The sequence below is a fragment of the Colias eurytheme genome, chromosome 30 (assembly GCF_061535395.1).
Source record: "Colias eurytheme isolate Ceu_HAF_F1 chromosome 30, ilColEury1 Martin Lab GWU primary, whole genome shotgun sequence".
Lineage (NCBI taxonomy): Eukaryota > Metazoa > Arthropoda > Insecta > Lepidoptera > Pieridae > Colias > Colias eurytheme.
This window is the reverse complement of record NC_143009.1, coordinates 2,576,467-2,587,746: the sequence shown is the minus strand read 5'-3', so window position 1 is coordinate 2,587,746 and position 11,280 is coordinate 2,576,467. Positions and strand designations below refer to the sequence as shown.

The window sequence follows — 11,280 nt, the reverse complement described above, 5'->3', positions numbered from 1 at the left end:
TTTTTAATGTTGGTAGACTTGAAGATTATCAAGTCTACCAACATTAAAAATATTATACAAACACAGAACAGAAAAAACAAATAGAACTGCTATAATATCACAATTAGTATGAAAATACACCCCCTAACTAGCTACATGTTCTTAAAATTCATCAAATTATTTAAAATACATTCTACATTAAGTTAGGTTGCTAATCATAAAAGGAAACACACATAAAACGATTAATAATTTATTGTGCTAAATCAGTAAAAAAACAGAAGCCGTATCCTTACACATAAATATAAAAATAACCCATTTTATAAAGTTGCAAGTATAAATATTTTACCTATTTACATATTAGTGGAGTACAGATAACATAAAAAGTGGACTGTTACTTTAGTCAGTCTGTAAGAGTTATTGAAAAAGAAACGGTAAATTTTTAACACATAAAAAATATTTGAAGGTGGTATAATTATTATTATATAAGTACAAGAAATCCCCATGGCTTAAGACTTAGTATGTATTTTCAATTTTTATCTATGTATTGTCTTGTTAATATTTTTTCAATAATCCCACGTATAGACTGCATTTATCGGTATAAATTATCAAGTTACGTTAAAAATACGCCCAATAAGAATATCACAAAGTAATACAATATAATTCCGAATCGCCAATTGTCAATAAAAATAAACGATCGCCTTGATTTTTCTCGATTAAAAAATCAACTTACGCGCCCAAAAATGTTACCGAAAATGACAACTACGCACATTATGACACCAATGGCGGTTAGAATTTGATTCGATTCTAAAACGACCGGTGGTTTTTCCCGCTCTTTATCCGCTTCGTCCAAATCTTGATGTACCACAGATAATGCTTTCGCAATTTCCGCGTCAGATTTCGCGCTAGTTTGCGCGGAGGCCACTACCAACCTTTTTAGATCGCGTATTTGCGTTTCGAACACGTGCTCCTGATGGTTTATGTGATCTGTGTAGAAAGATAATAAATAATTAAAAAATTAACAGGTAAACATTTCTTTATAAGCAATAATAAAGGTTTTTTTCTCCTATCATATGAATTTTTGTTAGGTTTTATTTTGAACTTTCAGAAAACTTAGAAGTTAAGATAAGAAGCTAGATTTTAAACCTCTTGTGGAATCACGAGCATTTATAAGTAAAGGATTAAAATAAAAGTTATAATTTAATGATGTATTAAAATTTTGGAAAGCATCTTACAATTTTTTAACACTAAAAATTAAAGTAAGATATCTCACCTATTAACGAAGATTGCTTGCTGACTAGATTATTTATATTATCCTGCATTAACGTTAAATTGTGTGCGAGTTGTTCCTGTAACAAATACAAGAATGTCAAAATTGTAAAAATTACCTAATTCCCTAATTAATTACTTAATTCTTCTCAGAGGAACACACTTAATACGCAAAAGCCTGATTTAATCCATTGAGGTATTATTATAGAGAGGACACCACGAACAAAATCTGTGCGACAAGCGCGGCGGCAAGGGGGGGGGGGAGTGAGTCATACATTTTGTAGATATTCAGCCTCTTATTACTTATAAATTAAAACCAATCTATGTAACAAAAAAAATGTATGCGTGTACTAGAGTACACACGTAAGAAGTGAAACTTCTTTATGACCTTAAAAATGTCACGCGTACGGCGTAACGCAAAAATGTCACGCGTACGGCGTAACGCAAAAATGTCACGCGTACGGCGTAACGTAACGCAAAAATGTTACACTAAATTTTTGTCCAACCCCGATAAAGAAGTTTCACTTCAATAAATATTGGTTTGAAACGATTGACTCTAACTCGTGTAACAAATTGTGTAGTAGCGATGTCCTCTCTAGTACGTAGTACATAGTAACTCAATGATTTAATCACACTTTTTCACAAAAACCAGCTCGAAGGATCCTTCGATTCCTTTAGATGTGATCACATCTAATACGCAAAAACCCGTCTTAACCACTTTTTCACACTAAACCGCACTATTTCACAATAATCTTCGTAGATCCACACCTGATAAGCGAACTCCGTCTTCATAGCCTCGCTTATATCAGCTCTACTAGCTGTGCCTCCCCCCGCTATAGTGTAGAGCACGCTCGCACTGCGCGCCATTTGTTGTTCCATCATGTCGCGGAATTCCGCCATTTTGAGTCTGTTGTTGATGGTCGAACCGGCTATGCCGAGCACTGTGCCTGTGGAGAAAAAAAAGGAAATGTCAAAAATCCACATGTAGATACGTGAAAGATCTATTTTAGAAATAAAAATTAAAAAAATGGTAGATATTTAGCATCCATACTTTCAACACCTATTCGTCAATACGCAACATGATGAAGGCATATTTCCGTATTGTATGATTTTTTAGCTAGACTAAAATCTATTATTCATTGAAATCGACATTTAGTCATTAAGTCACCGAAAATCTCGATAAAATCAATTAACGATAACAACGATTTGTTTAATCACACAGTACTGCTAAATAACAACATAATAATGCTTAGTAATTCATCTCAGGTCAATTCAATTTTATCTATCACACAATAAAAGGACATACTTACAGCTATTTATATTTAAAACATTTAAAGGTAAAACTGTGCTTTATAGGGCGTCGAGTTGAGAGTCGTAAATTTTGTGGTTAGCTATATTGTCCTATGGAACCTAAATTTCATTTGACGGAAACTTTTAGTTTTTGACTCAAGAATTTTTAAAAATCGTAAAATTACTATAGATAGTTACGCCATTTTTATTTTGTTACGCATATTATTTTAATGTTTTGAGTGTGGCAAATTTGGCGATTCATTTCACGTAAAACAATTCGAGACGCTCCGCTCGCAAATTTAATTACACATTTAGGCTCCATAGGACAATAGCTAACCACAAAACAATTTACGACTCTGAACTCGAAGCCCTATAAAGTACAGTTTAGCCTATTTAAATATACATAACATCACAAACTCTGAAACTCACCGAAAATCGACGCCACAATGTACCAATACTTATTTCTCTCAGCGTGAGCCCTCTCTCTCTCATGTCCCAGTTTCACAGCCGCTGACATCGTCGCGAACAACTCTCTCTCCTCTCTCTCCGCGTCTGAGAAGAGAGTTCGAGCTGCACGCTCTTGGATTATAAGCTGAAAAAATTGAATATACCCTTAGACACATAAAACTGAAAGAATAGAATAAAGTCGATCTCTCTGGCGGGTCACGAGTGGCCGAGTTGGTCAAACATCCGTCCCGGATTGGCGTGAAAGTATGCGGGTTCGAGTCCCGCCTCGTAATCGAATTTTTTCTATTCTTTATAAATTTATAAGATACAATATGACTGTTTAAAAACCTAATATCATACAAAAGTAAATTAAATCTTTAAAACTATGTACCGGATATTGATGAAGTTTTTCTTTTATTAGATAGAGGAAGACAATATCATTTTTTTTAGGTTTTCTACATAGTGGGCGAAGCCGCGCGGGTTGTTTCTTTGAACGCGCTAATCTCACGAACTACAGGTCCGATTTGAAAAATTCTTTGGGTGTTATATAACCCATTTATCAAAGACCAGCAGGAGCAGGGATAATTTTAATATGTTGTGTATTTATTAACATGATATACCATTTTTAAATCATTAGGGTACATCCTATAATATTATATCCATATTGCATTAGTACTAAAAAAATTAATGCATCACACATTTGTCAAAATGTATTTGTTTGTCACCTATCTAAGAATATTTGTGTTATCAAGACGAATCTTTCAATATTTATTTATGTATGTATATTCAGTGATATGGAAGATATGAGTTTAATAAAGAATATTATTTGTATTTGTGCGATAACAAGATTGTGTGGAAAACAAATTACATAAATATATATATAATAAAAAGTTAAATCAGTGAGCTCCGGTAATTAATTAAATTAAAAATAGTTCTAGTTAAATAATACGAGTGAAAAGTGCTTCAAAATATATCTATACGTATAAAATACCAGTGTAAATGTTATCTCGATAATTAGTAAAACAGTTCCTGTGATAATATATAAAAATTTTAAATCGTGCCTTGATACAAAGATTATTCAAAATACCAGTGAAGTTTCTATCGGCAAAATATACATAAACTATTGTGAATAAACATAGAATCTAAGTAATTAATCATTGCAGTGATAATAAGTGGCAAAAAAGTATTATTTTTGTTTTGTCAATATAAAAACCGTTAACAGTGTTCAAGTGTATCAACTATCAACAGCTGTCAGAACAAAAGAAGATGACTCACTTATGTCATGAATCAACATCGTAAAGTATAAACTATACTAACAATTCGAGAGTAACTAATAAGCACTGATAGCTCTGTACAGTAAGTGAACAACTGAAATATTCGCAACCGTAAGGTCTGGAGATCGAATCCTACCAGTTCCTCAAGACATCATTATAATTTTTAATTTTAAAATTTTATATTTGCAATTTTTCTGATAAGAAAAAATAATCATGGAATCACAATATGTTACATTTCGCAAACGCAATATTAATCGGAGTTTGAATGATATTTGTTTAGAGTCTAATTCACCTACCTACAACGATGATTCAAAAAGTTTACCGGATCTTTCTACAATGAACTTTGAATTAGACGAATTAAAGGAAAAAATTACTAGTTTACAGACCTTATTAGACAGCGCGAATAGCGAAATAGACCAACTTATTTTAGAAAATAACAGCCTAAAGAAAAAAATAAACGAGCTAGAAAGAAAAATTTCCGTATTTAATAAGTTATACACAGATCAAAAAACTAAAAAGAGGACCACTACTTTTTCATCGCTAAATATCTTAAAAGTTAAACGAAGAATCGATTTTGATAAAGAAAACCCTTTAGAATTAACCTTAAACAATCAGTCAAAAAATTTAACAGCTTTGCAAAAACCAGATACGAGCACTAACAATAGAATAATGGAAAATAAATCTAAAGAACGTCTTTTTATTTTCGGCGGCCAACAATGTGTAGGCATGGCTGTTCGACTTCACCGTTCCACATTTAACTTAACAGCAAAATATGAAATTTCATCGATGACTAAACCTTTTGCCCACACGGAAAACATAACAGCACCATGTTACAATATAAAAACAAGACCGACGGATAAATTTATTTTAAGTTTAGGAGAACACGACGAGAACCCTTTCCACTTTATGGCCGAAACTGCGGCTATACTCCGATATTTAAAGGACACTAGTGTAATTATACTTAATGTTGTTAAAAACAGATATTTAAATGAAAATCTTATTAACAATTATTTAAGACAAATATGTTTAAAATACCCGAACTGCAAATTCTTGAACTTTAATGACAATTATTGTAACTCTCATAGTAATTACCTTAATAGAATTTGTTATAAAATTAATACAGAACTAGAATTCCAACATTACAGTAACGAATTTTTGGTTTGTAAAGACTGGTTAAAAAAATTAAAATCAACTAATAAAATTCAATTCAATAGTACAGTTACCAACTTTAAAAATAAATATTTTAAAGATACATCTACCCAAGCTGACAATTCGTTACCATATGTTAATAATACTAGCGATAAAGCTACGCAAACCATTGACGCAGAAAATTATGTTAAAGAGACTGGGTTTTTTCGAGCAAAAAGTATATGATGGTAAATATCTTTTGCACCAAAACATTGCAGGCATACTAAATAAAATAGAGTGGCTTGAGTTGTGCTTGGCAGAAATTGAAGAAAACATTAGTATATTGTGTCTCACCGAAACTTTTATCAAAAAAGGAGAGGAATGCAATCTCATTCTAGGAAATTTTTATCTTGCTTCATCTTTCTGTAGATCACAAGAAAGGCGTGGAGGTTGTTGTATTTTAGTAGACAAGTCCCTTGATTGCAAGACTATTGACTACTGTGTCGAATATACAGTAGAAAAAATATTTGAATGTTGTGCTGTTGAGATACGAAGCATGAATTGCTTTGTGGTTTGTATATATAGGACACCTAACTCAAACATATCAAAATTTTTCGAAAAATTTGAACTTTTCCTCCATAAATTAACCGCAAACAAAAATAAAAATATCATATTGGCTGGAGACTTTAATATTGACATAATGAAAGAAAATCAGTCTTCAAAATGGTTTAAAAACTTACTTAAAAATTTCAACATTAATATAATTATTAATCAACCCACTCGTAAACTGGCATGTCTAGATATAATAGCAACAAATATACCGCGAGTAGAAGGTAAGGTACTGAAAGTATTTCTCTCAGATCATGAAACATGTCAACTAGTAAATCTTCCAAAGCAAGCTAGCCCTAAACCATCGTATTGGTTCGTAACACGAAGAGATTATTGCCAGGAGAATATAAGGAAATTTGACATGCATTTAAATTCTATTTATTGGACCGATGTTTTAAATGAAGTAAATGCTAACGTAGCTTTCAAAATATTTCATGAGTTTTTCTGCCTACTATATAATTTATGTTTCCCTTTGTACAGAAAAAAGATATCGAATACTCTCAGTCACATGAAATGGATATCAAAAGGCATTAGAATAGCATGTGCAAGGAAAAGACAACTAAGATTTATTCATTATAAATCAAAGTCTTTTCAAAAAAAGTTAGAATTTCAAAAATACAATAAGATACTCCGATCTTGTATAGACTGCTCAAAAAGAATAATAAATAATAGATTAATATTAAATTCCAAAAACAAAACAAAAGCTACATGGGACTTGATAAAGAACAGAGGGACGCATAATATGTCTGATAGCAACTGTATTGACCTAATCTCACACAATGACGTTGATATAACAGATCCATTAGAAATTGCTATGACATTTAATAATTTCTTTACTAATTTGACATATAATAATTCAAGTAAAATAACTAATTCCATTCATCAATCAAGTAATTACAAATATAAAATAAATTCAATAAATAGCAGCATATTTCTCTCACCATGCACAGAGCAAGAGATTATTAAAATCATAAATTCTCTTAGGAATACAAAGGCTGTAGGTTATGACTCAATAGATACAAGCATACTTAAAGAATGTAAACACAGCATTTCTTATGTATTGGCTAATTTAATTAATAAATCATTCTCGCAAGGCGTCTTCCCTGAAAACCTGAAGGTATCTATTGTTAAGCCATTCTACAAAAAAGGCAGCAAAACGGATATAAAAAATTACCGCCCGATTACACTTATATCCATTTTTTCAAAAATTCTGGAAAAAGCTATGAGTGCCAGACTCATAAATTTTTTAAACAAATATAATATAATTAAAAAAGAACAAACAGGGTTTCAAGCAAATAAATCTACTGCATTGGCTACGTTCTATTTAATTGAGGAAGTAACGAGATGCATTAATAATAAAATTCCTGTTGCATCAATCTTCTTTGACATGTCAAAAGCTTTTGACTTTGTGGACCACAAACTACTTATATATAAATGTGAGAAGTATGGCATTAGAGGTCCTGCTCTTGAATGGATTCATGATTATTTGTTTCAGAGACAACAGAGTGTTGAAATAAATAAAATAAATACCAAGCTAGAGTTCACTACATACAAGTCCCCCTATTTACCTAATAGTTTCGGTGTGCCACAGGGCAGCATATTGGGGCCTTTATTATTTTTAATTTACATAAATGACCTACCTGACATTATGGACCAAAAGTGTATATTGTTTGCAGATGACATTTCAATAATTTATTCTGACGATCACAAAGAGATAAATTATAACATGACAATTAATAAAAATTTAGAATTAGTATTGACATGGTTTAATGATAATAATCTATCGGCTAATATGACTAAAACAAAATTTATTCAATTTTCAAATTATAAAGCTCGACATACACCTCTTAATGTAACGGACAAATTCCATACTATCGAACAAACACATTACATAAAGTTCCTAGGGTTAAATGTAGATCAAAATTGCAACTGGAAAGCACATTGTGACATGATTACCGGAAAAATAAATAAGTTCGTCTACGCATTAAGAAGACTACGAAAAACAGTTTCCTTTAATGCTGCGCTTACCGCATATTACGGATACGTTACATCTGTGATACGGTATGGAATTATATTCTGGGGCAACTCGACGGACGTGGCAAATGTATTCTTGGCACAGAAGAGGTGCATAAGGGCTATGTGCAATATTGGTCCCTTAGAATCTTGTCGACCATTATTCAAAAAGCACCATCTTTTAACACTCACGGGATTATACGTTTTGGAAATTTGTATATTTGTCAAAAAACATAGTGAACTTTTTAAAAGCATGAAAGACCATTCTATACTGGGACTAAGAGATCCCACACGTTTAATGATGCCTAACTGCCGTTCAGCACTCTACCAAAAGAATGCAAGTGTAATGTGTGTAAAGATTTTTAACCATATACCAAAACATATAAGGGAACTACCAAAAAATTTAATGCACAAAAAATTAAAAGCGTGGCTTATAAATCACTGTTTATATTCCTTAAACGAATTTTTTAGATTATAATTACCGAAACAATAAAAATGTTAACCTAGCTTGACAAAATTGACGTAAGAAATCAATTATGTATAATGTAATAGAATGGAATAATCAAATTGTCAAATTGCTATATTATAATTTATAATGTAAAATGAACTAAGGTAAATAATATATTGCTTAAATAATAACTCACGTGAATTAGTTTAGATTATAAAATTTAAATATTTGTATGCCAATTGTTGGCGAATTGTGCGGACGTGAAATTTATTATAACTTTGCTTTGTAACCACAATTCATACAAATAAATCATTTCATTTCATTTCATTTCATTTCATTTCATTTCATTTCATTAAACAATGGATAAATTTCTACCATTTTCTACCATAGCTTTGTCCTGCTCTTGCTCACATGAAACGTCAATCATAAAAACAAGACAGGATATTGAAATAACTAATCCATTGCAAAGCGAATGGGTAACATTTTATTAGTAAGACCGTTAAAGTTCTACAGATTATAGTTGTTACTAATGTTTTAGCCAAGAATTTGTTACCCATGAATAAATTGCAAAGAACTTTTTTACAATAATTTAAACTGGCATGATCATAATCTCGACATAGCATACAAAGATATTACATTACTGATATTGATAAACATAACATTACATTAATTGCCCTGCCTTCATACTAAAACGCTGAGGATGCCATTAGCATGGGAATAGAATGTGGGATCACTTCCCTGAGTCCAAGCATCCAAGTAGATGTCATTTTAATTTTCTCCATTATATAATTTCCATAACGGTCACACGGACATAGGCATATAAGTTTATCCTTAATTAAATTAGTTTAAAGTTAATTTGCTTTTTTTGGGGCTTCCGGCTGTAGAGCTTGTAATTAATACAATACACATTGACTGACTGGTTGGCTTAGTTGGTAGTGACCCTGCCTTCCAAGCCAGAGGTTGTGGGTTCGATTCCCACCCAGGGCAAATATTTTTGTGATGAACATATATTTGCTCTGTGTCTGGGTGTTAATTATCTATATATGTATTTATTTAAAATTATATATGTATGTTTATCAGCCACCTGGTTTCTATAACACAAGCGAAAGCTTAGTATGGGATCAGATCGTGCCGTGTGTGAAAATTGTCCTGAAATTAGTAAATAATTATTCTTAATTCACCTTATGTTCTTCCGTACACAATTGTAAGTATTTCTCGTCCCCCTTCATAGTGTTTTGCATTTCAGCATGTAGCTCTTTCAACCTGGCTTCTATCGTGGCTAGCTCTCGGCCGAGCTCCCTGCGTCTGTCTTGGGCTCCGATGAATCGCTCCTGGAAGAAAAAGTTTGCAACCAAACTCAGAAAATACTTGACGGATTTTTATCAACTTATTGTTACTAACATGTGGATCTATATTGTTTCAAAAACTATAGAAATTCTATTATTTGTTTATATTCAATAGAAATTAATAGGAAACGATTTTCACTGAATAGATTGATAAGTAGAAGGGGACCTCTTTTGAAACAATGTTTGCTGAGGGTACAATTTGTTTAATCCATACTGATATTATAAATGCGAAAGTAACTCTGTCTGTCTGTCTGTTACTCAATCACGCCTAAACTACTGAACCAATTTGCATGAAATTTGGCTATTTTGATACCCGAGAAAGGACATAGGCTACTTTTTTCCGGGAAATAGGATAGGTTTTATCCCAGAAATCCCACGGGAACGGGAACTATGCGGGTTTTTCTTTAACTGCACGGGCGAAGCTGCAGGTGGAAAGTTAGTTTGTAATAATTAAGATTTCCCAAGTATATATTAAACATAAATTAATTCAGTGGATCTATCTATACTTAATCTTCTTATCTATCTATACTTAAAATAATGAGATGCAATTAATATATTAATTTTTTTTATAATTAAGTAATAAAAATGTGAATAAAAACAGACATTACAATATTAATTTATTGAATAAGATCTATGAAAGTGCAAAAAGCTAATTATTCTGATTATTTTAATATTGATCATGCTACAAGTGCCAAATTATACACATGTTTTATTGTGGATAAATATATACTGACACTGCAAATATTTTGCCAAAGTAATTAATTAAACATGTAAATAATTGACTAAATATATGACACTAACAATGTTATCAAGAACACAATCAGAAAAGCATGCTATTCATTTTGAATAGAATATATTTAACACTGTTAAAGGTTTACCTTTAGTCTTTAATATTTCTATCTGTATAAATACGCGATCATAATTTTTTTTGAATGGATAATCTTTAAACTTAAGTTAATGTTCATAAATAAATATTAAACTCATTTATGAAGTAATAATAATTATTGTATTGATATATGTATGGGCTGTATTATAGATTTGCTTTTATATTTTCCACTTGGCATTATAACAGCTATATGTAGTATGTACTATGATGAGATCATACATCGATTAATTAGAGAACTAACCTGCGCTTCGACCACTGTGTTCTGGATAGCCATAATTTCTTCAATACCCGTAAATTTCTCATACTTAGACACAATCTCTCTCGCTTTGGACATTAAAGTTTCTTGTTTGAATTTTTCGGCAATAGCTGCTACGCGTTCCGCCGGGGCATATTTAGTTATTAATTGATCGACTTTTTCACGGCTACTAACGTTTACTTGTGCAAACTGAACCTTGTCTTTGACTTGTTGTGCGATCTTCCGCAGCCGATCAGCCATGATTTCATTCTTGTACTTATTTTAACTTATAAAATATGGAAATCTCTATTTTTACGGACTTGATTTCATCATTGATCATTTAGATTAGGTTTTGTCAA

At 31.6% G+C, this 11,280-nt stretch overlaps 2 protein-coding genes across 2 annotated transcripts; one reads left to right on the top strand and one right to left on the bottom strand.

Moving 5' to 3' along the window:
• Positions 1–431: 431 nt before the first annotated feature.
• LOC149895729 (uncharacterized) lies at positions 432–11,280 on the bottom strand. The gene is made up of 6 exons (XM_090118633.1): positions 10,928–11,280; positions 9,636–9,785; positions 2,965–3,127; positions 2,014–2,192; positions 1,250–1,325; positions 432–963 (listed from the first exon to the last, which is right to left on the bottom strand). Exons 1-6 carry the CDS (start codon positions 11,180–11,182, stop codon positions 701–703), a joined length of 1,086 nt encoding a protein of 361 aa, XP_089974759.1. The 5' UTR covers positions 11,183–11,280; the 3' UTR covers positions 432–700.
• Positions 4,470–5,630, top strand: LOC149895730 (uncharacterized). Its single transcript, XM_090118443.1, has one exon. It carries the CDS (start codon positions 4,470–4,472, stop codon positions 5,628–5,630), a length of 1,161 nt encoding a protein of 386 aa, XP_089974569.1.